The sequence below is a fragment of the Echiichthys vipera genome (genome assembly GCF_963691815.1).
Source record: "Echiichthys vipera genome assembly, chromosome: X".
Lineage (NCBI taxonomy): Eukaryota > Metazoa > Chordata > Actinopteri > Perciformes > Trachinidae > Echiichthys > Echiichthys vipera.
This window is the reverse complement of record NC_139825.1, coordinates 23628810-23655405: the sequence shown is the minus strand read 5'-3', so window position 1 is coordinate 23655405 and position 26596 is coordinate 23628810. Positions and strand designations below refer to the sequence as shown.

The window sequence follows — 26596 nt, the reverse complement described above, 5'->3', positions numbered from 1 at the left end:
ACAGGCATCGATCAATAACAAATCATTCCAAGACTCAAAAAACAAAACAAAATTTGAGCTCACTATACTTACTGCAGAGACACCAAGCAAAACCCATGAGAGTGAATCTTTTGGAGGATGTGTGTGTGTGTGTGTGTGTGTGTGTGTGTGTGTGTGTGTGTGTGTGTGTGTGTGTGTGTGTGTGTGTGTGTGTGTGTGTGTGTGTGTGTGTGTGTGTGTGTGTGTGTGTGTGTGTGTGTGTGTGTGTGTGTGTGTGTGTGTGTGTGTGTGTGTGTGTGTGTGTGTGTGTGTGTGTGCGTGCGCACACGTGCGCGAGAGGGAGGGAAACAGAGCTCCGTACTTTGTAACACTAAGGCATTTAAAGAGGCTTTGTTAACTATCTTGCATTTGAAGCAGAAAACACTTATGAACTACACATTCTTTCGGACACCTCTGCTCCCTTAAGATTAACATTTAGGCAGACTGATGGTTGAAGATGAGATTCTTTTTATTTAAGTAAAATCCCTTTTTTTCCTCTTCTCTCCACATCAACACTGGATTTTTTTTTTTGTCTGTTGCAACATAAGAACAACAGGAAAAAACAGCTATGCTAACACAACTGTCATCCCTCATACACTACACAACTCATTTTTAAAGACATTCCCTTAGAGGGTTTTTAACACAAACTAACACACACACACACTCACACATATGCATACAAACACATACGATTCAGGCAGAACTATAGCAGTCAGGTGGCCCTAAAAACGCTCTATGGCCAGTCGCTGTATACTGATAGTGTATCATAGCTCTATACATGGACTGTAAAGGAACGGTATAGTAACTTCATATGATGGCAGTCAGGTGGCTCTGGATGGCAAATACATTAAGCTAGAGCCAGTCGGTGCGAGGATGGCTCTGTGTAAAGCTAGTTTCTATAGCTGACAGATTCGGTTTCACAGGCTCCGGTGTTATCCAAAGCCTCAAAGATGGCTGCTTTATAAAGGTACTATACGGTAGCTCTACTCTTATACAGCCAATGTGGTCCAAAACAAAGTGCTTCAAGGCACTATGAAACAGAGCGGCTCCTAAACATGGGAGTCTAAATTACTTTTTCACACATCGCAATGATCAAATGATGAACTGTGACGGATAACAACCAGACTACTACTGTACATGATCACCACATTTAGTTGCCTCTTCTGCACTTTTGTTGGAAATGTTGATAAGCCCCTATCCCCCAGCAGCGAATGGTTTTGAAGTTTGAACAGCATCAGTCAAAAGGTGAAACAAACCAAGAAGAGGAGAGGAAGAAAAAAAAATCCACCTGGAACTACTATGAGGGAGAGATCTTGGTTTGTGTGTGTGTGTGTGTGTGTGTGTGTGTGTGTGTGTGTGTGTGTGTGTGTGTGTGTGTGTGTGTGTGTGTGTGTGTGTGTGTGTGTGTGTGTGTGTGTGTGTGTGTGTGTGTGTGTGTGTGTGTGTGTGTGTGTGTGTGTGTGTGTGTGTGTGTGTGTGTGTGTGTGTGTGAGTGAGTGTGAGAGAGAGAGAGAGAGTGAGACCAGGAGTAAAGCACATATACAAATTATGATTGGGAGCGTCAGTAGAGGTTACTGGAGAAGCCTCATGAGGATTGGCAGAGGTGAGCTTTCGCATCAGAGAGCACAGGGATTTTCTTCTTTTTTTTTAACATCAGTCCAAAACCAGAGGTCAAAATGGTCAATTGATCATAAAAGGAGAATAATACACGACATCAACGATGCTCCGAATCTGCAGTGACCAAACACTGATTCATACTTTACAGCTATCACTAGTGTGTAAGCCGGATCGCACTAGCCTTATAAATAGTAAATATGAGGAAAAATACTTCAAGAGATGCGATTACCATCATGTAATTACAAGAATCCCCAGTGGACATCTTTTAAAAGCATTAATTTGTAATTAAGCGCTGCGCACAATGAATCAGAATTCAGTGTCTGAGTGTCTCCTCATCCGTTTATCCTAAATCTAAATCAGAAGCCACTTTCTCCTCCTGTTTTGGCTATAAAAAATAAGACCACATGAAAGTCTATCTCATTTTGGCAAGTAGATATAGTGCATAAATTAAATCATGTCACATAACGACTTCCTTTTCAAATTAAAACCTAAATATACGGTATGTGTGGAATACTCATCACTTCAAAGGTTTATACTTGACATTTTGTATACTTGACAGTTCTTTTTTTTATTATTATTTTCTTTTTAGGTGGATATATCTGGCTGAATGATCCACAGCCTCTTAATGAGAGGTGAACGACAGACCGGGGACACTCTTGAGATGGAGGAGAGACTGAGAAGAAGTCCCCACTGTCTGCCTGACAAACAGAGGCGAAGGCGGACAGACAACCACAACTCTCCAGTCTGTATGACGTGGGAGGTCTGTGTCCTCTTTCCCCTCCCTTCTCTTGATGGCAGAGGTTATGGGGTGGGTGGGTGGGTGGGTGGTTGGGGGTGGGGGGGTGTGAGGGTTCTCTTTTCTGACGTTGCCTCTGCTGATCCAGCACGACCCTCCTCCTGCAGATGAAGGTTAACTGTCACTAAGCGACATGTCTGAAGCGAGTTGGGAAGCGGGGCACTCGGGGCTTCCAACTTGCTGTGAATGGAAGTCCCATTATTATCTATGACTATAATGGGGGGGGGGGGTGGTGCCAGGTGAGGTCAGAGGGTTTTAGGTCGCAAGAGAAGGAGCTTGGGAGGACTAAAAGGAGTTAATGTAGTAGAGAGTGAAAGTAGGGCTGACGGCTGGAGACAGCAGAAGCAGCTGAATGAGCAGTAAGGCGTAGAGGGGTGGACGATAGGAGTGGCCCCGTCCACAGTCCGATGTGTTCTCCTGCAGAGGGAAAACTGTCGCTGTAAGTACACATCTAGTGCATGGACGATTTTTATTCCTCATGTGAGTGAGTCAGGAAACACCTACACCCTAGTTAACTACATATTGGACATTTTGTTTCATTCTGTCTGTTCATATGATAAACCTTTATGTGAATTGTGAAACAGAAACTGTGAAGAAGACTGACCCGCTATTTTTACTTTGCATTCAAGCTTTTGGATTGTTAAACTATTCTATTAAAGATAAAGAATTACTTGAATGTAAACCAAAAACTGTTATATTTCATGCTGTGTGTCTGTATGTAGGGCTGAGTGAAATAATTTATCATGATATCAATAAGGATAAACACACAATAGACACATAATATACTGTAGATAATGTTTGAAAATATGGCTGGATGATATGCTCAAAATCTTCTGTTGTGATACAAGTAATTTCATATCACAATAATGATATGTATCACAATATAACCTGTTTTTTGATAATTACATACAAACAAAGTCTTTATGAAATAACCACAAGGTAAAGCTTTTTTTTGTATACTACTGTGTGAATTTCATACGTTACAACTGAAAAATACTGAGTATTTATGAACTATTTATATAACTGCTGAAAAATCTTACAGAGATGTTGTTGTCAAAGCACGTAGCGGGTCCTTTTCGATAGCGCGCCACTGTCATTTCTTCACATGGATTTTCCTCCTTGACTGAAAATTTACTCAATTAAGGAAATTCAAAATTCTTTGACTTTTGTTTTTATAATTTATTTATAAAGATATTAATATTTCATTATCTAACACAACGATTCCTCCTGCATTCCTACAGATGTAAAGTGACTGGTCATAATATACGCCATCAAGAAACAACCTTGTGTCTTCTTCGCTGCCAGCTGGTGAACAATGTGAAAAAAAGGATACACTCCTCCTCCTCCTGAGACAACTTTTCTATCTCGCAGGTGTTGCATGGCATCTTCTCTGCCACCACGAACAGCAAGTTGGTGTTGTTTATCTTCTTGGCATGAATCAGCCTGCAGAGAAACAACTCAGTCAACAACCCCCCTCTGCTCGCTTACATCACAGCCTCATTTGCTAATGGATCAGTGAGATTCATGAGACAGTCTTGTAAGGCTCATTTAGCCAATGAAATGACCGTTTCATTAAAGCTGATGCGGTTTAATCATCAGCAGAGTTTATTAGCTCCAACAGAAAAATGAATCCGTCTTGCTAACTGTGCCTCTGTCACAGTGCAGTTCTTTATGGTGTGCGTGCGCGTGCGTGCGTGCGTGCATGCGTGTGTGTGTGTACAGACCTGGAGCAGTTACCACAGTCTTGCAGTATGTTGTAGGAGCTGCTGAGATTACTTAAGTAGTACTGGGTCTGGATCATTACACAGCTCCGCTCTTTGAGGTCCATTCCTTCTGCATCCACCTTGTCTGCAGCACCATCAGAGCACAGCGACATCAGAGTTACACTTGTCAGTTCAGCTGATTTATAAGATCTGATTTTAAATGCGGGATACACATGAACGTTTGCACCTCACCATTTCTCTACATAGCTTGTATTAACTGATTGTACACTGAGACTGGAAACAAACTAACTAGGCACTTTAAATATAAATCCAAATAGCATTTAACCGTTGCACCGTGCACAAAGTCTGGGCTTATAACTCCAATGTTACTTTGAGTGGTCAACAATGAAAGCATAAAAGAAAGGTCTGCACACTGTAGCTCCCTTAAGGGGAATTTATCTGCACATCCACAAGGTACGTTTGGAACTGAATGCACTTCAGACATAGCTGTGTACACAGAGACGCCATCTTTAAATTCATGCACTCTGGTTACATAATAATGCCAGTGAAATATAAACCCCACAGATAACAATAAGATATATTACGTACAAACGCACATTACGAAAAGTACATAAAAAACGCAAGTAAAGAAACATAGGTACAGCACAAAAGAAAATATCATCAGGCCAGTAGCTGTCATAAGGGAGAACAATATATATAGACTTAATCAAGTACAAATCATAGTGATCAGTGATAAGGGGTCAGAAAAAGTTCAAATTGTAAGAATTTCAATAATTCCTTTTCTTTCTGAGAGTGAGTTGAAAAGATTGATACCATAGGCCTGTGGATGTTCTCATTTGTCCAGGTCATCGTTATCCCCAAAGCAATTGGACTTGGTTATTTGTCTTGGAAGACGTTTCCTCTCTCATCCAAGAGGCTTCATCAGTTCATGTACGCAACTGACAAGGTTGGGACTGGTCTTGCTTTGGGGATATTGATACCATAACTTCCCCTAAAACCACAAATCGTTGTTTTACATTTCTACAATTGTCTACTCTATGTATTAAATAAACACGGTGCAAGGTGTTGATTAGTGAGCTTTAGATGTGCTGCTTGGTTCATAGCTTCATACACACAAACATAGGAATGGTATCGATCCTCTCATCTAATAAATACGTGTTTTTGTTCACACTCCTAACCGTAACCCTAACCCTTTACATGCAGACATGTAAAACACAGAGATAACATTCAATGATTATCTTTATGGCACCTACCAGTGACGAACCAGCTGTGATAAGCCAGTCCATATATAAACTGCTGGAACAAGGACCTGTGGAGACATGAGATGGGGCTTAGTGATAAGATACAGCAATGGATTTTGCAGTGCATATGGTACTGTGTACTATGAGCAGTAGGCTTTGTCCATTTTAGACAGGACCATGGACCTGGTTCATTTTGTTCACCTGTGACTAGCCCATAAAATATATGTATATGTATGTATGTGTGTGTGTGCGTGAGTATGTGTGTGTGTGCTTGTGTTGATGAGGTGTATGTACTATCAGATGGGTAATCAGTGGGTGTACTCTTCTTCATATTATTATATTATAATATATTATATTATAAAGAGATTTGTATACCACGTACACCTGCATATATCCTTCACTACACCACTGATTCGCCCACAGTTTATCACATTGACCATACACGGTCCAGCCACACACTAGGTTTTGACCTAGTCTTGTTTTTAAGACTCTCACCATGCAGCTGCTGATGTCCACCAGGCCACATTTACAAAATCTGCAATTGTGGGCTGCAGATACAGACGAGAAGATACAAATGTAACAATTAATAATCATCATATCAACTTGTTTCAAGCATATTGCAATTAAATACACATCAGTCACAGTATATGCTTTTCAGCTAGAGCTTCAACGATTAGTCGAATGACAGAACAATAATCGATTCATTGTTTAAGTAAGTTTTCATGCATGCTGTTTTCACCCCTCAAATATGTATTGTATGGATATGTATGTAAATGTATGGATAATATGACTGGAATAGATTTCCTGCTTTTCTCTGTTTTATATCATTGAAACCTGAAGATCTCTGAGGTGTTGACTGACAAAACAAGGCATTTAAGGACATCACCTTGGAATTCGGGCTAAACAATGTCTGAAAAAATTGTGAAAAAGTACCGTCCCACTTTCCAAATGAATGAATGAATCAATTAATCTAGAAAATAATCTCATCTCTAATTTATAATAAAAATAATTGATAGTTGCAGCACTAAATTCAATGCAATAACACTCAGTCTACTATTTCAGTTTATTACATTTCGTCCTCTCTGACGTTGAAGTTTATGTTCTTACCACAAACACTCCTCTGGGTGCAGCTCCAGCTTCACTGTTGGGCATCCGTTCACACACAGACTGGTAGTCAAATGACTGCTTGCGGTTGTAGAAGGAATTATTGTAGAGCGCGTACATCAAGTAGGGATCAACATCACTGAAGAACATGCCCACCTGTAGGGAATAAGAAACGTTGGTTAAGCTGAGTGTAAAGATTAGTGAGAAACTTGTAAGTGTGTAGATGAGTTAATTAACTCCACCTTGTTCCAGTCTTCCTTCTGATTAGACATGATTAAGAATCCACCATCATCTATTAAATAACACAGGAGATCCTGCACACAGAGGCAAAGATAGACTGTTAATTAGAAGCACAAAATGTAGAGTGCTGTGATACAGTAGGTCGAGCTAAATACAGGAAGCTCATTGGAAATGTGAAGAAATTCTTACCTCACTGTTGGCTTCACAGTCCATTTCACAGCCTCTGTTTGGTCCGCACTGTCAAAGGGAAAAAAACAAGACTTAGCTTGTTGACTTAAGACTTAAGCTTGTAAATATAATTCACTTTTTATGTATATTTCAATACCGTGTTTGAGCCCTGATGGTTGTCTGTATGGTTGCTGGCTAGAATCTTGAACTTATCCGTCCAGGCTTCAAGGTCGAGTTTCACTCCGACCACTGAGAGAAAGAAGAGTCATAAAAAGAGATGAACATGTAAAACTATATATGTAGTTTGCCTCTGCCAACCACTAAAGTTACAGTTTACATGCATATCTGTCCAGACTTGCATAGTAAATGTAGTGAAGACTTTAAATGAATTTAATAAAATATATAGTGTATTTTTTGGCGAAACATAGAAGCTTTACACACATCTTCAACCTGTCAGCACATTAGATCTAAACAATCAGCACAGTTTAAAGAATAGTGTCACCAATTCAGTCTCTAAACAAATGTCTCCCCTTCTGTTCCAGAGTTAAGCCGCAGGATAATGGCGAGTAAAGTGTTTTTGTAGAACTTTATACTGTCAGTCTTGATTAGACAGTTATGGCCCAAAATGTGTTATGTGAGGTCACAGTGACCTTTGGCCTCCAAAATCTAATCAGTTCATCATAAAGTCCAAGTGGACGGTTGTGCCAAATTTAATTCCCTAAAGACATTCCTGACATATCCTGTTCACTAGAATGGGACGGACGGTCAACGCAAAAACACAACACCTCCGGACCAAGCCCGGACAACAGCAAATTCTAGGTTCATCCAATATGGAAGTGCCAAAATCTGCAGTTTACCGAGTGGCCACTAGGGGCAGGCTTCATAATAGAGCAATTTCTCATTGACTCCTATGTTAAACAGGCCGTTTTCACAGCATAATTAAACCTATTTAAAGCCTGGTACAAAAAAACATTCAAATCTGTATGTTTAGGTCATATCTCCATGACAACACTGAGGGGGGTGGAAATTTATGTAACTTTTATTTTATTGGAGGTAAGTTTATGAATAATTAGGGGCTTGGCCTCTTGTCTATGGGCATGATACTGTGTTGAATATTAGTTTAAATCATTTATCATAAATGCTGGCTGCCTGCACTTGACTCCCAGAGCTGGTATGTTCTCCGCTAGAGACTGACACAGGAGTGGATGTTCACTCCCGTCCCGCTCCTCTTGGTAAGAGGAAATAAGGCAGAGTCAAAATCTGACAAGATGGCGACTCCCATAGGCGAGGAAGATTGGATCAACTTGGAATAACTCACACTGACGTAGAGGCTACCTCCATTTCATATATTATATATGCTCTGGTCACAGGAGTAGAGGCATAAAAACAAAAAGACAGATGCAAATAAAAGTCCCAACATATAGATGCAGAGCACGGACAAGTTCACACAAAGTGACCAGAAATACAGACGTGTAAACATCTCTGCCTTATTTGCAAACATGTTCTTCGCCTACGCTTTCAGAGCTGAATTCACCTGCAGGTTTGATAGTCTTTCCTCCTACTGTGATCTCCACAGCAGTGCTGACCAGGACCCCTATGGTGTCATTCTCTGGGTTCAGCAGCTCGTCCCGGGCTTCAGGTGGAGACAAATAAAGAAACGAGCCAAGAGGAGGGTTAGAAACACAGAGCCACATTATGAGGCTCAGTGTGAGATATATAACCCAAGACCAAGAGAGCATCATTTACCTGTTCGATAAGGTGCTCGGAAGATGTAGCCCTTGTTGTCGAGACTGCGGCGGTAATAGCTGGCATTAAATGGCTCAGGGTCTTCCTCCCAGGTTTCTGCCGCCCTGAGATTTAAGAGCACAGATAGTGGAGCTGTAAATCTCTGACGTGCAAGCCTCCAACTATACCGAAACATTTTAAGACTTCACAACTTACTGCTTTAATAGAGAGTGAAGTGAGAAACATAACAAATCTACAGACACACAGCCTTGATGGGGAGTGCACTTACTTGTTCGGAAACACTCTTGTAACACCTCCGTCTGATGCGGCGAACACGGCCAGAAAGCCGTATCTAAACGTCAGGACAGAGAAAAGACAGAAATCAAATCAAATCAAAATTGTACTCAGATTCATATCTAAAAATGCAGTTCCCTCAAAATGGTCTAATCCCACTCACGTATTCAGGTCTTTATTCTTCCACACTTTCTCGACCAGCTGCCTGATGATGCCAGTGTCCAGAATCAGGTTATGAAGGAGCAAATTGTCACCTACACACGATTAGGTAGAGATGAGCAGAAACAGAAAATTAGTTTTATCCATATCAGATGTAGATTTATATTCCCTGAACGCATTGGATCTTCCAGCCGCCAGAAATAAATTGCACCACCTGAAGAAGATTTCAGTTGACTTTTGGTGAAATCTAACCAAAAATAAAACTTATGATTGCAGTGAATATGAACACGACACCCCCCCCCAAAAAAAAAAAAAAATTGTCCATTTCAGTTGTTTTTCATTTGTTGACAATAAGAAAAAAATATATAAAAGTCAATGTTGAATTAACTAATTTAAAGATCAGTGTGAGTGAAAAGGAATGAAACTCACATTGTTTGGAGTCCGGTGTCACCTTCTCCATGAGAGCAATAAAGTTGAGCAGGAACTCAGTGTTGTTGTTGGACAGTTCCAGATCATTGCAGTACTCCCTGAGGAACAGACAAGGCCTTTTCACTCAGAGAAAGCAGCTAAAAACTAACATGTTTATGCAGTTTTTATACTCCGCCTGTCCTTAATAGAGGGACACAAACACAAAGCAGGGATGCATGAAGTTACTTGATGCTATCAAGTGCAGCATGCATGTCTTAAAGCTTAGATTCCAATATGCTAAGGTGGCTGTTGATCAAAACATCTGAATTGGACTTCACCGCAGAGCGCAGGCATCGCAACGAAAGAGTGACTTTTATCCCCATTTCAGAATTCAGGTCATAACTGGAGTGTTTGATAATAGCAGAACATGCAAAGAGGATTTTAGTAATTTTTCATACCCAACATCCCTTATACTCTTGATTATATTTCCCCATGTATTTCTGTATTAAGTGAACAACGCATCAGTTTTTTTAGAAATTGGTCCAGTATTGAGCTTGAGCGCTACAGCCTGTCTGCGGTCAACCATGCTGCAATGTAATGTAATGCAGCAATGGCGACCGACAGCATATATCAACTAAAAGTGTTCATATTATTGTGTCTGACTACATTATGGAAAGATGGTGAAGTCACGTTCCGAAATCTTGTTCTGATCCTTGCGATGTTGCCGGAAAAAAAGCGGTGTGGAACTTGACCGAGAGCGAGAGAGAGAGGATAGCAAGCAGGGAGAGTCATCTAAAATATTTTAAATCAAAACAATGGTTTGTGTTAGCGCATTTCCGAATTGTACCAACAAAATATCGAGCTGCACTTCATGTGGCTTTCATAGACTAACGTTCCATTTGGATACGGATGGGCTGAAGGTGTGGCTAGTTTTCCAGAAGAAAAAGGCTCAAAAGAGTGCAGAGCTGCAGACAGAGTGGAGTTAACAGTAGCTACACACAAAAGCATGGGAGGATAGCGGCCAGCTTGCTCAATACTGGAAACATTTCAAAAGAAGTTGTTGCCATTAGTCACTTTGACAGAAATACATGGGGGAATAGGGTCCAGGTTGAAAAAGACCAAAATTCCAGTAAGTTGACCAAGTAAGTAAACCATAAACCCCTCAATGTAAGTAAACAACAGCACAGTAGCAGCATGCAAATAAGATTAAATGTGGCATCAATACTTTGTTATAATGAGGTTAACGCAGGGAAGATAATGGGTAAATGCAAAAAAACCTATAATATTAATATTAAGATTATGATGAACTTGATATTTTCCTTGAATTTGTTACTAAAAGTTAACACACCACTCAAAATTAATAAATAAAGTCATCCACACTGTGCAATTCAACATCACAAAGTAAATAATCTATGAAGCAGATGATAGATAAAAAAAACAACAAAAACAAACAACAAAGATGAAAAAAATAGGTTTATAGTGCATTGGAAGACAAGACCAAACACTGATGACCATGAACGACACCAAGCATTCACACACAGGGCTACCTGGGAGCAATGAATACATGTCCTTCAGACTCAAAACTGTTTGGCAGCAGTGACTCAAAATCTGCAACAGAAACGGGAAGATTATCTGGGAAGAGCAGTGGGCAGGGCAGTGGGGAGTTGTGAGTAAACAGCAGCTGTTCTTCAGAGGTGCAGGGACGCAGGAGGGAGTTTACCATAGCAACATTGAGGTATCATGGGAACACTAGCGTTAGCCAAGATGGTGCCAAAAATAGAACCTGACTCTCAATGGACGACTGCTTTAGTTTCACAAACACTCACGCCTTTTTTAACTTATTGTTTGTCACTTTGTCAACAAACATTTCCAGATTAATTTTTTTTCAATCTAATGTATTTTTGATGTCTGAGAACTGACTTGCAAGACGTGATGAGTCGGGAAGCAAGTTCTCAGACAGTTTATCCACAATGAGTGTTTCTCTTTTTAGATCAGGCAGGCATCAACATGGCCAACTATTGCAGGGGAGGTGGGTGAAGGTCCTGATGGAAGTGGTCACCCCTCAGACTGGCAGCGGAGACGGCTCAGAGAGACACATAATCAGAGGAAATGCATTGCATTGTGAAGGGCATGTCTAAGGGCAACTTCATTTCATTTTTCACAGACAAAACAAGAGCACAAAATATCAACTGTCATTGGAGCCTCAGTGGTTGAGTCTGCGATGAATCCAACATGTTATTTTCTCTTTATGTCAACACCTGTAACTTTGTACAGCGGAGGAATGAAATTTTAGAGCTAAAATAGAGTGCCCAGGTAGTTTTCCGCCCACAATGCCGTGCACATACCGGGGTCAGGTTTACTGAGGAAGTACTGGGCCGTGCCCCTGGCAGACTGAGGGGTGAGCAGGGAGTGAGACAAGCTGATGGAGACAGGGAATACAGAGGGACGACACAGGAGTCAGGCACTGCACTGAGCGGCACCCTGACACCTGACAATATGGGAGGACCTGGGTGGGCAGGACGCAGCTCAGCCCCGAAGGGTCAGACTGCAGGCTGCAATGTCTTCAGCTATAGACGAGATACTGCGGCAGCTAACAAACAATAAATACGTTTTGGGATTTTTTATATGGAGATTAATAAAGTGTAGCCTTGTTAAAATAGTATGACCACAAGAGATCCCTATTTACTCAACTATAAATAAATAAATAGCACTACTTACATGATATGTATGTGCGGATACATTATTACAGCTGAGGTGTAGAACTACAAAATGAATACTTCAGATTAGTGTTTACCTTCCTACATTATGAAAATGTTATAGCGATTAATTCAAAAATATTTTCTTGAATTTAGAGCTCAATATGCTAAAAATTGATCAAGCTATTGGACTAATACGAGTTTTAAAAAATCTAATTAAAGATCGGTCAACACCTGAGCCCTAATGGTAAATTAGTTAAGACATTTATTAACTAATGACACTGAAAGAAAAAGAGAGAAAGAGAAGGTGAGAGAGAAATGGAGAAGGAAGATGAGGAAGAGAGAGAGGAATATGGTCAAAGGAAATAGAAAAGAGAGAGAGAGAGAGAGCGAGAGAGAGAGAGAGAGAGAGAGAAAGAGAGAGAGATTGAGAGAGAGATTGAGAGAGACAGAGAGAGAGAGAGAGAGAGAGAGACAGACAGACAGACACAACCCATTTTGAGCTATCCACGGAAGGAAAAGGATTAAGAGGGAGGACAAAAGACATGTTTTAACAGAGAACATGAATATCTGTCTTCCTCGGGTGTAGTAGGTGGGTTTTTTTTGTTGTTGTTTTTTTTTGCTTCCGGAGCAGCGGATATGTGGGGAGGAGAGTGAGGTTGGGGACCAGAGGAGCCATCGTGAGAGATGTTGGATCTGAGCTGCAGCAAGAGGGCGGAGAGGAGAAAGGGGGGATAAAAGGAGGAAGAAGAGGAGGAAAAAGAGGAAAAAGGAAGTCCTGAAGGCAAGACGGGCAGGAACAGAGGCAAGCAGGCTGGGACAGGTGAGGGTAGGAGGAGGAGGAGGAGGAAGAGGAGGAGGGGAGGGGGCAGCAGGAAGAGGTTAAGGACGAGAGGTGTGGGAAGGAGGCAGCGAGGGTGTAGGAAGTAAAAGAGGGAACGTGGACCAATATGGAGTATACTTGCCCTTGGTGTATGGCACTGTGTGGATCCATCAGAGAAGGAGTGAGCAAGAAAAGAAACAGGGGGTCGGGTGGGAAGGGGGGGATCACAGACAATATTTTATTCAATTACTGTTTGAATAAAAATATTGTTTTCTTGAAAGAAAGAAACCAATTTAGGTCAAACAAGACAAGAGAGAAAAAAAGAAATGAAGAGCAAACATCTTATTTGCAAGAGCAAACGAGGAAACGGAAAACCAAGAAGAAAGGAAAAAGACAACTGGGAAATCGAGGAAAGGAAAACAGTAAAGACAAAACCAGTAATTGTGAGAGATAACCATGGTTTAACAAAAAACAAAAAAATAATCAAATGAAACAGGAAAAGAGGGGAGTAACAGGGTCTGGACAAAGCAAGAATGAGAGAACATGTGTCCCCATTCAGACCCACAAAAAAAACAAACTCCCACATTAGACGCCAAATACCCGGGCCGTGTGGGAGTTTATATATTGAATGATTCCAAAGCTGAGAAACATCTCACACAATCTAACAAAAACTAAATAAATCACATACATAACCGAAGGAAAAGAAATCATAAAATCATAAAATAATCATAAAACTTATTATAAGGAGTGAAAAGCATGCATGTTTTCACATTTTTTTCAGAACATCAAGTACTTTGAACACAGATGCTTCAGAATCATTTCTTGGTGGAGAAGAGGCGAGAGCATTTGGCAAAAAAAATAATAGCACAAAAGTCACCATTATTTTCACCTGAGTAACACAGTAAAACCACAGCTTTCACCTTTCTGTCAGTTCAGTTATTTTTTTCTTCAGCCAGTGTGAAGAAAAAACATCACCATTTTACAGCACAGCATGAAGACAGGAGGGAACAGGGGGGCAGTAGAGGAGTCGGGGGACTCAGGTATGATCCTGCCTATCGGAGAGCGTAGAGAGGGGCGGGAGAAGGGGGGAGGGGGAGCGGGGCAGGCGGCTCCACTCAAATGCTCCCTATGATGATCTTGGAGGCCCAGGACAAAGGGCTGCATAAGAGCATAAGGTCATATTTGGGAGAGAGAGAGAGAGAGAGAGAGAGAGAGAGGAGGAAAGAGTGGAGAGAGAGAGAGAGAGAGAGAGAAAAAGACAGAGAGTGAAGGATGCTGGGTCTTCCCGGGTACTTACACTGCACCTGAAGGATCTGGTCACTCAGGTTGGCCTTGATGTGGTTCTCACTATATGTGGGCAGTACCAACCCTAGACTGCAGGTGAGGAGGCAGACGCAGAAAATATAGAACATGTTATGGATGCACATATAAACTGTCCAACACACTCACTTACAGACACAACTAGTCTGAAGAAGGCATAGTGTGCTCTGGTTCATGTATTCTTATAATTATATAAACCGATGGGCTATAATGGAGAAAAAGTGTGTTTCATATAATAAACTGGGCTGGACGACAGGACTGTTTGAAAATAAATGATCACCTTGCAGATGTAAGTACAGACCTTCTTGATATAAAGGTACAAGGCTCACTTTGTATTTTATTATTATAATTTTTTTAAATCTTATTATCATAATAATATTATTACTGTTATTATTTTCCCCCTGATTACTTTGACTTTTAAAAAATGACAAAAACAAATGCTGAAACGATAATGACATTTGCCAACACATAGTGTTTTGTTCTGCTTTTTATGTTATACCCACTGGTGCACCAGTTCAGAGGATCTTTAAGGCGAGCTCCACATGGGCTCAAATCAAACAGAATTCACATCTGGCACGTCCTTGATGACCCCCTGCTGTGAGAAGGTCCGACTGCTCCCAAGCAAAGAAACTGCATTTGGAGCGAGTGCACCCTGAACGGCATCAAACATGCTCGGATGGGATTCTGTTTAAGTAAATTGAAACTTCAAGGTTGAAACAAAACAGAAACATTAGTTATTACTATGGCGTCGTAGTTTGACCTACATATGCTTTATGTTACTACATATTTACTCATCTACGAAAGCCAGAATTTAAAGACAAAAAACATAGAAATACATGTCCCATCTCTTAATCTGTGGTGCCATACAAAGCTAAAATACAACCCAGTAAGAGGATTAATTGGAACAGATAAAACATCAGGCTGTGACAGTATCAGGTTCAGACTAAGCCACAGCTACGGTCGACTATCAATAACATAGAGCTAATTTAGATTTAAAGAAACATTCAACATCAACAGTTTTGTGAGCAAAGAAAGTCTCTAAACTCTAAAGTGTGACAGAGTAAGCTTTGGATGTCTGGTTAGATTTGACTGTTGCAGGCCAAAACAGTAACACATGAGGATTGTTAAAAACACTGGAATTTCCCTTTGAGTTGAATATTAATAGAATTGTGCAAGAAAGCCTCATATGGACCCGGCCAGGACCAGGAAGGCTGCCAGCAGATGTAATAAAAAACACACATTAGCCACTTGTACCATTGAAAAAGCTGTAATTTGTGTGAGTGTTGCCTGAAGAAAATGTTATTACAGTGCAACCTCAAATGTTCAACCAAGTTTTGAGATGAATAAACTATGCTTAGAGTACTGTTGAAGGTTTTAATGAGAGAGAGAAAATAGTTCTTTAATGTGGGTGTTTCAGGTTAACTATTTAATACAAATACAGACGGCAAATGAGCAAGTCACCTTTATTCAGTAACATGTTTAGTCTATTCCAAGTATGTGATGGTGGCAGATTCAACTCCTCTGAGTGCACTTTCCTCGTTGTTGTTGTTAGGGCCAGGTATAATGTTTCAGAAGTATGTAGTTATATATATACGTCCATACAAAATACATGGTTGGAAATCTGTGTAGGAATGGCTTTAAACACACCAAGCAGCGGTGAATTGTCGCTCCCTGCAGTAATTTAATTTCTCTGTTGATGGAAATCCACGCTGTCTCCTTTTTTCCAGGAGTGAAATATTATAGCTAATAAGCAAAAAATTAATTTAGATTCATTTTTATTCACTTTTTTAACCAGGCAATATTGTTTTGGCTTAGTTTCCGTTTACTAACAATATTTTTCACTGCTTATTTTTGTTTTGGATTCAGTTTTGGTTTACCATAATAACCCTGTTCCAAACCTACCTGTAATCTGTACCATCCACAGGCGCCCATGTGTAAGTTCGCATGGCCTCGTCGATGTACCTCTGTTGACAACCGCAAAGAGAAACACGTATCACTGTCACACCCTGAGCACATCTCTCTTCGCATAATTGGAGAGAAACAACAGACCCTAAACATACTGAGTCATTCAGGTTCATTACATCATCATTCAGGAAGATGCTACTTTGGATCATGATTGAGTCTCATATATTGATGACTTGCCTCATCAACTGACTTAATGAGCGTCTTGATTTTCCTTTGCCCTGATTTACCATCAATCATCTGTCGACGGATCTGAAAAGTGAGAGAGAGAGAGAGAGGATATGCTGCAGAGTGTATTTTTTAACCTGAACCATATTTCCCTATGTATTTCTGTGTAAGTGACTTATGGCAATAACTTTGTTCAAAAAATACAGAAATTACTATTTAAAGTATATTAAACACATGTTGATAATAATGGTGATGTTTCAGAGAGGTCGTTTTTACCTCCTCCTTGTTGCTGTCCTCCAGCTCTGCATCCAGAAAGTCCAGAGTGACTGGCTCCCTGAAGTTAATGATCTGAACAAGAGACAGAAAGCAGGGTAAGATGGGGGCAGTAAAACCAGAAGCATGTTAACTCCTAAACGCGTTCATAGCTGGACCTACTTTGGGTCGCAGGTTTGGATGCAGCAGTACATAGCCATTCGGGTCGATGGCAAAGGTGTAGCCATTGGCTCCAAGCTGCACATAAAAAGACCGAATGGAGATGTGATTCAACAATCATCAGTATGAAGGTGATATGAGAGTGATATTGAGTGAACGATATGCTCACTCTGTATGTTGGTGTCTTTCTTTTGATTTCGTTGATCGCAATGTCTACTCCCATGACTCCCAGGATGAGCTGGTTCTGTAGGAAGAACGTATAAGGTAATCATCAGCATTTTTTCCACACTGGCATCAGAGAATCACAGAGAGCTGCTAGCTGTGCCTGAGCTGAGTATTGAGAACATCTCCGTGACATCTTTGACTTATCACGTTGTGTGCAATCTGATTAATCCACATTTTTACAGTCTATCTTAAAACTGAGTCTGTTGGTGGCAACATCAGCGCTTTAAGCATCAGAGTAAATACTTTGGTCACGGATACTGAAAGCTGGATGCAGCTGTTTTTCTCTGGATGATAACAGGTACTACATATGTGATGTCTGTTGTCACCTCCGGGGGGAGGTGTTGCCTAGAAGTGCAGCAGCTGGGTGGACACCATTACAAATGACTGATGATACTCCACAAAAAGGAAAAGAGACACAACATAAAACCTGGCGCCCACCTGCTACTCCAACTCCTGTTTCTGTTTGAATAACCTTATGTAGCCTCAACCACATGGATGGCAATAAATACATTGTTCTTACATAATGACACAGGTAAAGGCTCATTAATATGAAGGATGAGCTGCGGTATGAGTCATGTTGTGTGCTACGTAAGTGAAAAAAGCACAGCTATTTTAAGCTTCATGTTTTGTATCGCAGTGTTGTTTTTACCTGAGAGCTTACAGTATCAACAGTTAGGTTGAAGACCGGCATCGTCCCTGTGATGACAAGGCCCAATCCCTGGTAACACAAATTAGAAATCCAGTAAAAAAAGTTTTGTTGTGTTTAAAATGATTGTTATACAGTTCAGAACTGAAAATCAAAACCAATAAACACAATAAACTGCAAATAAACCAACTGACATTTAAAACGGTTAAATATAATACACTTTTTATGAAACAAAGTGAAATTTAAAAGATTTAAAGGTTGTGACACCAAATATGTCTTTGATGATACTAAATTGTGATAACAATTTTAAACACTCCTTGTTTATATTTGAAGAGGTCAGCACCTGAATATCTTTAACAATTTCTCATGATTTACAAATCAAACAGAGCAGATGGAATAAATAATCAAACATAAAATTAGAAATATTTGGAAAATTTTAAAAAGGTTAACTAAAACACATATGCACATTTTCAGGTCAACACTACTCTAATAAAACAAGTTTACATGCTTTAAAATTGAAATAAAACTCCACTTTTTTCATACTGTCTATTTGAATATACCTGTATTGTCTGAAACGCTCTGTTTTCGTGCCTGTCTCTTTAACACCTCCTTCTGAAAAAGCCCAGTCTGCTCTGACTGGTGAGTGTTTCGAGATCTTCTGCAGCCGTGCTCTATGTTTCTGCACTGTCATTGCAACCAGGAAATAACTGTAACAGCACTGTAGTGGCACTTTCTACCTAAATATAGTATAGTTATGACATCACAACCATACAGAAGTCCTGTGTCTTGTTTAAGGGCAGTTTATGAATACAGGGTGTGAGCGTTTTGATACTTTCACAGCATTTATATAGCACTCCGATCGCTTTATAATCAAAAAATAAATTGAAATCTTACTTTTTAAGAGTGGGACCTTTAGGGGTTAATGACATAAATCGATAAATTAATAAAGTTCTCTCTTACCAGAGCATCCTGGTAGACATTTGTCCACTGCACCTGCTTTGCTTTATTCCCAGCCAGCACCATGGGACGACCCAGGACATCCAGGTACTCCTGCAGCAGCGAAAACACACATGCTAGTGTGACCAAACACAACAAACACACATAATCAAACAAACATTTATACATTTATGGCGCTTGTCATGTAGAGACGTTAAAAGCAAAGAGCTGGAAGAGCCAGCGTTCATCTCGTAAAACTATAAGACCCTGACCGGCCTCCTCTCTGTCACCACATAAACCAGTGGGCCCCCAGCAGCATCCCAGTCCTGCCGAGCCATAAAGCCTCCAGTCCTGAGCCACTCAAGGCCGTTTCTCATCATTATGAAGGAGCTATTAAAAACACATTAAGGGTGTCAGTGGCACGACGTGCAAACAGGCCATTCTCCCAGAGGCTCTACTGTCATCGTCGGCACTGTGAGAATGTCCCACAGCTATTGTGAATAGAGGTGAGGGGTTAAGTCTACTAGTAATACATCATATTGACTATATTCTGTTCTCAAGAGCCACCCGCACAGCAGCTGAGATGTTTTTTTGGGGGGGAAACAATCTATTGATTCTTGTCCATTTAGAGATGGTGTGTAATTAGCAGAATTATCAAGAGATTGACCTCATCCAATATGAAGCAGCCGCACAGCCTGGAGGGGGAAAAGCCTGCCGGGGACGCAACAAAAGCCTTCAGTGTCTTGTTATTATAAAGACCAGAGACAGCAACATCATTCTCTAATTATACTGTTTGTGTATACGTCTGCCAACATTAAAAAAAGCCCACAAAATTCCTCATCAGTATCCTATTCACCAGTTAGTGAGTTATAATGGCAAATGTCTATCTTTATGTATCAACGTGTATTCAATGTATTCAAATGTAAAAACCGGATAAGTGGAAATGCAGCAGCTCTGTCGGGGTTAAATGTTAATTTGATATACCTTAGCGGTTTTTGCAGAAAAAAGGGAAACATTATTGCAGCTTTCTGACCCTTGTATCTACCCTTAATACACAAAAGGGGCACCCTGTATAAGCACACGGCTATTTCAGTATTATGCCTGTGACCATTTTTTTTTCTCCATCACCTTAGCAGTGAGGTGCTGACAGGCGTAACCTATTCTATTATTAGCTCAATAAAAGTCCGGTTTAACACGCCACAGGGAGATATTCCATCAGGACAATGACAGCCAGACCTTTTCACGGGATATAGGGGAAATTTTCCGCCTGACTAGAACAATCTAGGAAACATAAAACGTCAGCAACTGGAGATATGTGGTCCAAAGGAACCAGAGCCATATAGGCTCCAGCAGCATCCCTGCGCCTGGATTAAATGTTATTCTCTGCCTCGATACCCTTAACAAACAAGATCACAGGGAGTACACTCATCAGTACGTTCCCCCTAAAGACAAACACCCTCACTAAAGCCTGGCCTATTATTTTTCAGATCCTATACAAAAAAGTCAGAATGGATTAAATACATCTAAGATACCCACACAGAAACACAAAATATAGCGCCATTTATTTTCAAAACTATTTTCCACTCTTCCTACATAGTCGCATGACTCAGAACGTTATGCATGATAATATTTTTACCATCTATGATCCATCTGTTATTTGCATGTTGCCATCTTAGTCAAGTGAGACCATGTGATGAGTTTGTGACATTGAAGGGCAGAGTACAATTAAATAATGTGTCTTCTGGGTCTATACAGAAAGCTTTAGTCACCTACCTTCAGAAAACCTATTAGAGTAAGTGGCAGTTCTCAGAATATAAATATGCTGGAGTTAATGGAACAACTGAGAGTATATTCTTGGGCCTGATCATCCACCAGTGCTCCGGGTGGGGGGGCAGGGGTAGAAAGGAGGTGAGGGGGGTATGTGTGCGTAGTAGCTCCTCCACCTCCCAGCAACTGAGTCAATTTCTACAGCTGGAATGAGGTTATCCCAAGGGCCTCTGATAGCTGGTAGTGCCTCAAGCAAAAATGTGTGTGTGTGTGTGTGTGTGTGTGGGGGGGGGGGGGGGGGGGGGCTGAGGGGTTAGTGTGTGTTTGTGTGTGTGTGTGTGTGTGTGTGTGTGTGTGTGTGTGTGTGTGTTTGTGTGTGTGTGTGTGTGTAAGAAAGAGATCTGTAAGTCTTTAGTTCAGTGTGTCCAGAATAATTCTGATTCTGATTTCATTCTGAAAGACCACAACTGTGTTATCGCTCCATCTTCAACTCTGCTTATGCTTATCATCAAAGCAACCACAAAGGAAGAATGGACTAGCTTGTTCCTTGAAATGCCAGGGTTTTTTTGTGGATTCACAAAGGTTCAGGAGCTTGTACACACTACATATACTTTACCTGGGTGTTGATTCTGATGGCTCCAATCGATGGAATTTCAAAGTAGTAACCTGAAGATTAAGAGGAGAGAATCAATACACTATTCCAACAGAAAGCTTTGCATCCAGTCTGCATTACGGTGCCTGCCTGTGTCATATTCTGTCTGCATTTCCCAGGAGACGGTCTTCTCTCCCCACATATGACCCCATAGATCGTTTGTACAAGCAGCTTATTACGACCCATATTTCCGATTATAGCGGTTGCGAACTCCCGTGGCCGTAGTTATCATGAAGGGAGCAATGGAGAAAGTCAGGTGAGGTAGTATAAAGAAGGACAAAGTCTATATAGAGAGGAGGTCAGGGTTGTGTATGGTAACCCAAGAATTACAAAACTCTCAAGATGGTTGAGGTTAGGCTTTGATCTTGAATTATCGTTGAGTTTTTGATAGTTTTCGCAAGTCTAGGGTTACCATCTGGATATGACCGGAGGACGGGGTGGATTGATGGGTCAAACAAACACAGGACATTCATCCAAGAGACTGCTGTTCATGTCCTGTGTGAAACCAAAAGTCAACGTTGACTTATTTTGACTCATGTACGTCACTTAACTTGCGAGTTAAGTCAGGTATGTAAGTAAAGTAACGTAACAAACATACTTAATTTATCCCAAACCATGTTTCCTCAAACTCAAACACATGGCTTTGTTGCCTAAACCTAACCATACCACGGGGATGTTAACCATATGTTTAAAACTGCGATGTTAAGGTATAAGGATATGTTGATCTCCTGCCACCGGTAGAGTGCAGGAACAAACAACCTCTGCAGCCGTATGTGTTGGATGACTCCTAGTTTCCAAGTGTTCAACAGCCAGAGTGTGCACAAAGTGATCCATTTGTAGATTGGAGTCTAATCTCTTCCATGTTATTAGGTACATGTAATGCCATCATCTCCAGCTGATGCTATTGGGCCATGCAGACATGGTAGAGCTTCTAACCATTGACCTCTCCACACTTGTGATTGTGCTGTCGGATGTAAATGTGGAGGCTCATTGGGAATGCTCACCCTCAGGCACTGCTGCTGCAGATTAGGAATGGAGGAGAGTGACCGACTGGGTCAATAACCACGGCGCTCCCCAAGTTATTAAAGCCATGAGTGTTTATACAAAGAGCGTTGAAATGGAGACAGCATCCTCAGAATGTTAAAAGGCTGAGATGACTCTCATTATTTTGATATATTATGCGCTGTGCCACAGTGGTTTGTGTCGAGATATGCCTTCTCTGTGTCATTCATTTGCACATTTGAGCGTGCTGACATTATGCACATCCACACACATCTCTGCACACACAATTCATGGATCATAGGTGCGCACACACACACACACACACACACACACACACACACACACACACACACACACACACACACACACACACACACACACACACACACACACACACACACAGGTTTGTAGTCGAGAACGAAATTCAAAGTTGGGTGTGGTCCGAGGAAGGAGTTTGGAAGTAGGTTAGGGAGTAGGGAAGCCACTTTACTCTCCTGGCCTGATTTGGCATTGTGGCTGATGATCCCACCACAAGATGGTCTCTAGTACGGACCTGTTTTTAGATGATAAACAGTACTTTTGTGTAAGTAATAGGATCAGCAATGCAGAATATCGTATTTTCTGCTTCTATCCTCAATTTCACCTCAAATGTTTTTTTTTTAGGATAACTCTCCTTTCCGTTTTGGATTTTGCTACACTGTGAGAGCATGGGTAAATGTTTTCATTGTCCTCAAGAGTCACAGAGAGGTTACTTTCTTCTTAAAATGGGACTGAAGCTCAAGTGAGACAACAGCTAGCATCTCCAAGTGGCCTAGTTGTGTGTGTTTGTGCTTGTGTGTGTGTTACAGCTGTTTGTCAATTGTGTGCATGTCATGGGTGAAGGGTTAGGGCCTGTGAATGTGTCAGGGAGCTGGCTCTGTTGGAGTGAGATACCAAAGAGTAATAAGTACTGAAGATATGAGACGACAGCTCCATTGAGGTTGGTGTGTCAACACTATTGTCTTATGTTGGCATAGACTTTAGTACCATGGTAATCACTACAGTCACGAACAGCAGAGAGCATGTTGGCACAGAGGCATAATCCTGGACTTTCCCCAGCTTGACAAGGAGATGGCATGGTAATCATACTGCTACCAGACTCCTGCTAATTAATAACAACTTCTGGGGAGATACTTCTGAAGCACTTGGCTCCACTGGCAATAAGCTAATCAGCAGCAGCAGCAGCAGTTAGCCGAGGCTTCATACAGTACAGGCAGCTAAAGGCCTCATAAAGGAGCAGCTTCGGATATACGGTAACACTGAGAAACAATATTAAATCAAGCCACAAAAGAGAGGAAGAGAAATGGGTTAGGGATTAAATAAATAACAGTGATCTTAACAGAGCACAGCCATAAGAGTCTTAGTTAGGTTGGGATTAAATGAGCTGAGTCCAGATGAGATTCATGCAGACAAAGTAGCTAACAGGAGGAGCAGCTGAATCATTTGTGTTGTCAGACTTTTTGTCGGGGGCAGAGCGGCCTGTTTGTTGGGTTATTTTAAGAACTGTGGCTGCTTTAGATTAATAAAACATTGATTTGAACATCACATGCAGCAAGACCTGGAAAAATGTTACTGATGATGGGATTTTAATGGGGCAGGCAGTTTTTAATGTTTGATTTTATTCTATTAATGTTTACCCACAAACAGTTGAAGACCAACTTAACACCAAGCTGAAAAGCAGGGGTTTGCTGCCCTTCTATGGTTGAAAGATTCAAGTGTGTTTCACCTCTGAGTACAGCCAACATCACTCAGATGAGGTGTAGTCAGAGGGGCGCTTTGTTGCACCTGTAATCAAGCCAAACAGTGATGTCACAGGGTCCAGGAGTGCTCCTCTGAGAGGTTGAAGACACAATTTTCAAGGGGGTGTTAGGTCACGCTATTAGATGAGTAAAAATGTACAGCATGTGGCCTCACAGCAGGAAAGTCATGGGGTCAGATCATAGATGGTATATAAATGATGGTTGGGGAGGCCAACACATCTCAAACGCCCCCTCCCCTGCAGTATACCTGCAGTATAGATAAAACCCAAATGGTTTCTTTTTTTTAGGTAGTTCTTATCACACTGGTGTTAATTAACTTGTGAAACGTCACGATTGATGGATGTGATTGACTCGGGATTGGTCGGACGGGTATATGGGCGAGACTTTGATACTCTGGCTCCAATTACTACTGCTTAGATGAAACTGAGTCCCTGGACTCCCTGGTCCCTGCATACCTGGAAGACCTTACGGCTACACCTGACCCTACTCTATGATGCTAAGCGAGTACCCAACATTTTTTGTTCCTGGACACATATTTTAAAAGTCTTTTGCATGTTATCTTGAGGTATGTAGACTCTTGAGCAGATGACACCTGAGCTGTTGTGTAGTGCGAAAAACAATTGCAACACATTCATTAGTTATTTGTGAAGACTAACTTGGTTTTGAATTTGCCACTTCAGAACGACTTGTGACGATGTCATTTACCAGAATGCTCCACAGAAGCTTTTTTACTGGAGTTTCCTTTAATATCTATTTTTTTTAATGGAATTTACTTGTATCTATGAAATCTATTAAATCAATATTAGGAGCAATGTGGACGAGGAGTCAGGGATCAAACCACCAACCCATATTTCATATTTTACATGCAAACATATGCTTTGAAACAAACATCTTGTCCACTTACCTTTATTGGCACAAGCTATCCACTGCAAAGGGGTGACATCATAATTATGCTGGCCAACAGAGAAGGTGAACACACGAACCTGGATGGAGAGCAGGGCACATGGAGAGAGAGAGAGAGAGAGAGAGGACAAAAAAACAAAAACTAATCATACAAGTGTCTTCAACACAAGACTGCAGTGAGAGAGATGTCAAACTGCAGATTATTCCGGTATTACAGCAGCCATCATAAGGGAACCGGATAGTAATGGATATGAGAATAAATATTGGTTGGGCTGTGAAGTGGCGAAAGGAGGGGTAGGAGTGAAGACTGGAACAAAGACACCCACTGAGTGTCTATTGGCTGTAATTTTATAGGCTCTGATGATAAAATGGCTAATTAGTCAGCAGGTCAGAGCTGTTAACACTAGCCGCAAAACAACAAAGGAGACAGAAGAGGAGCGAAAGAAAGAAACAGACAGAGAAAGATAGAAGGAGAGAGCTGAAGAGAGGCCAAAGAGATGAATCACAAGAGGAAAAATCCAGAATCAGAACAGCCAAAATAGACCTGAAGAAAGCTTGGAGAGGACACTATGAGCACAGATTGGAGTGCTTGGCAAGTCTGACAGCCTAACTAACACAACTGCCTGTGCAATAATGAGACAATGTCAGCAGAATATGGTGGAAGTCAGTGGGGGAAAAGGGGTCTGCTAAAACTTCTGTTTATGCATGGTCTCATTGGCTTGCAGAGTGATGTAAATTAATAGATAACAGCTTTGTGGGGACTAACTCACTGTTTTGTTGGGCCAGTTGTACTTCTCAAAGATATCCTGTGCACGATCCTCCCCGCCATCTGTAAACATCATTATCATCTTATTGCAGTTGGCCCTAGGGGCACTGCTCTCCTGTGGCACATGAAGAGAGAAGAGCAAAGACAGAAGCAGGGAGACAGGTTAGGAAATATGCAAAAATGAAAGGGGAAGAAGATGATGTTAGAACAGCGGGGTGCTGTCCTAAATATGTCAAAGAAGCAAAGGGGAAGTTAACACAAAAATATTTTGCATTTATAAACACTATATAAACATATACTTGTTGTATGCAGCAACAACTACACCTCATCCTGATGGCACACGTGCTTATTAAAAGAGAAGGAATGACAATATAGTAACATAGTTATATAGAATATGTCTTTACAGGACAAGTTTTAATTGCTGACAGATACTGTGCATTATAAGACACTTAAGAATGTCCTCATAGGCACCTATATCCACATGTGTAAACCATTTAATAAAGGTTCCATATTATGCCAATTTTCAGGTTAAAATTTGTGTTTTGTGTTTCTACTAGAACGTGTTTATCTGCTTTAATGTTCAAAAAACACTTTTTTTTTCTTTGTGTGAATAAACCCGTATTCATCCTGTCTGAAGCGCTCCACTTTAGCACCAGTCTTTTTATGCCCCCCTCCTTTAAAAGCCTGGTCTGCTGTGATTGTTCAGCATTTTTGGATCTTCAACATCTGCGCTTTCGGCGTCTCAGCATCATCATTGACTGTAACCGCACTGTAGCGGCCCTTCCTATGTATTTATAGTAGAGTTGTGACATCACAGATGTACATAAGTTCTGACAGCTCGTTTAAAGGCACAGTTTCTGAATATGGATGTGCATTTCTCTGTGGATTGAATATTTTATATATTATTTATATAGCACCTCGACCTGCTTTATAATAAAAAAGGACATGAAAATCCCCCTTTTAATAATAAAAAATGCTTCGTAGTTGAAGAGGGGTTAAAGACGA

At 40.9% G+C, this 26596-nt stretch overlaps 1 protein-coding gene across 1 annotated transcript in view; it reads right to left on the bottom strand.

Annotated features, from left to right (window-relative positions):
* Nucleotides 1-1510: 1510 nt before the first annotated feature.
* cacna2d2a (calcium channel, voltage-dependent, alpha 2/delta subunit 2a) overlaps nt 1511-26596 on the bottom strand; it is a gene marked incomplete at its 5' end in the record, with an annotated part of 160729 nt that continues 135643 nt past the window's right edge. The window contains 27 exons of the mRNA XM_083939740.1: nt 1511-2848; nt 3472-3554; nt 3765-3874; nt 4156-4279; nt 5409-5464; nt 5892-5944; nt 6504-6656; nt 6743-6814; nt 6930-6977; nt 7066-7157; nt 8443-8541; nt 8655-8758; nt 8923-8985; nt 9091-9181; nt 9516-9613; nt 11042-11126; nt 14311-14387; nt 16236-16297; nt 16476-16547; nt 16740-16811; nt 16899-16973; nt 17065-17139; nt 17770-17838; nt 18727-18816; nt 21086-21135; nt 24827-24905; nt 25596-25706. Coding sequence (XP_083795866.1) covers nt 2717-2848; nt 3472-3554; nt 3765-3874; nt 4156-4279; nt 5409-5464; nt 5892-5944; nt 6504-6656; nt 6743-6814; nt 6930-6977; nt 7066-7157; nt 8443-8541; nt 8655-8758; nt 8923-8985; nt 9091-9181; nt 9516-9613; nt 11042-11126; nt 14311-14387; nt 16236-16297; nt 16476-16547; nt 16740-16811; nt 16899-16973; nt 17065-17139; nt 17770-17838; nt 18727-18816; nt 21086-21135; nt 24827-24905; nt 25596-25706 — 2295 coding nt within the window. The 3' untranslated portion in view covers nt 1511-2716. The remainder of the gene's footprint in view (nt 2849-3471; nt 3555-3764; nt 3875-4155; nt 4280-5408; nt 5465-5891; nt 5945-6503; nt 6657-6742; nt 6815-6929; nt 6978-7065; nt 7158-8442; nt 8542-8654; nt 8759-8922; nt 8986-9090; nt 9182-9515; nt 9614-11041; nt 11127-14310; nt 14388-16235; nt 16298-16475; nt 16548-16739; nt 16812-16898; nt 16974-17064; nt 17140-17769; nt 17839-18726; nt 18817-21085; nt 21136-24826; nt 24906-25595; nt 25707-26596) is intronic.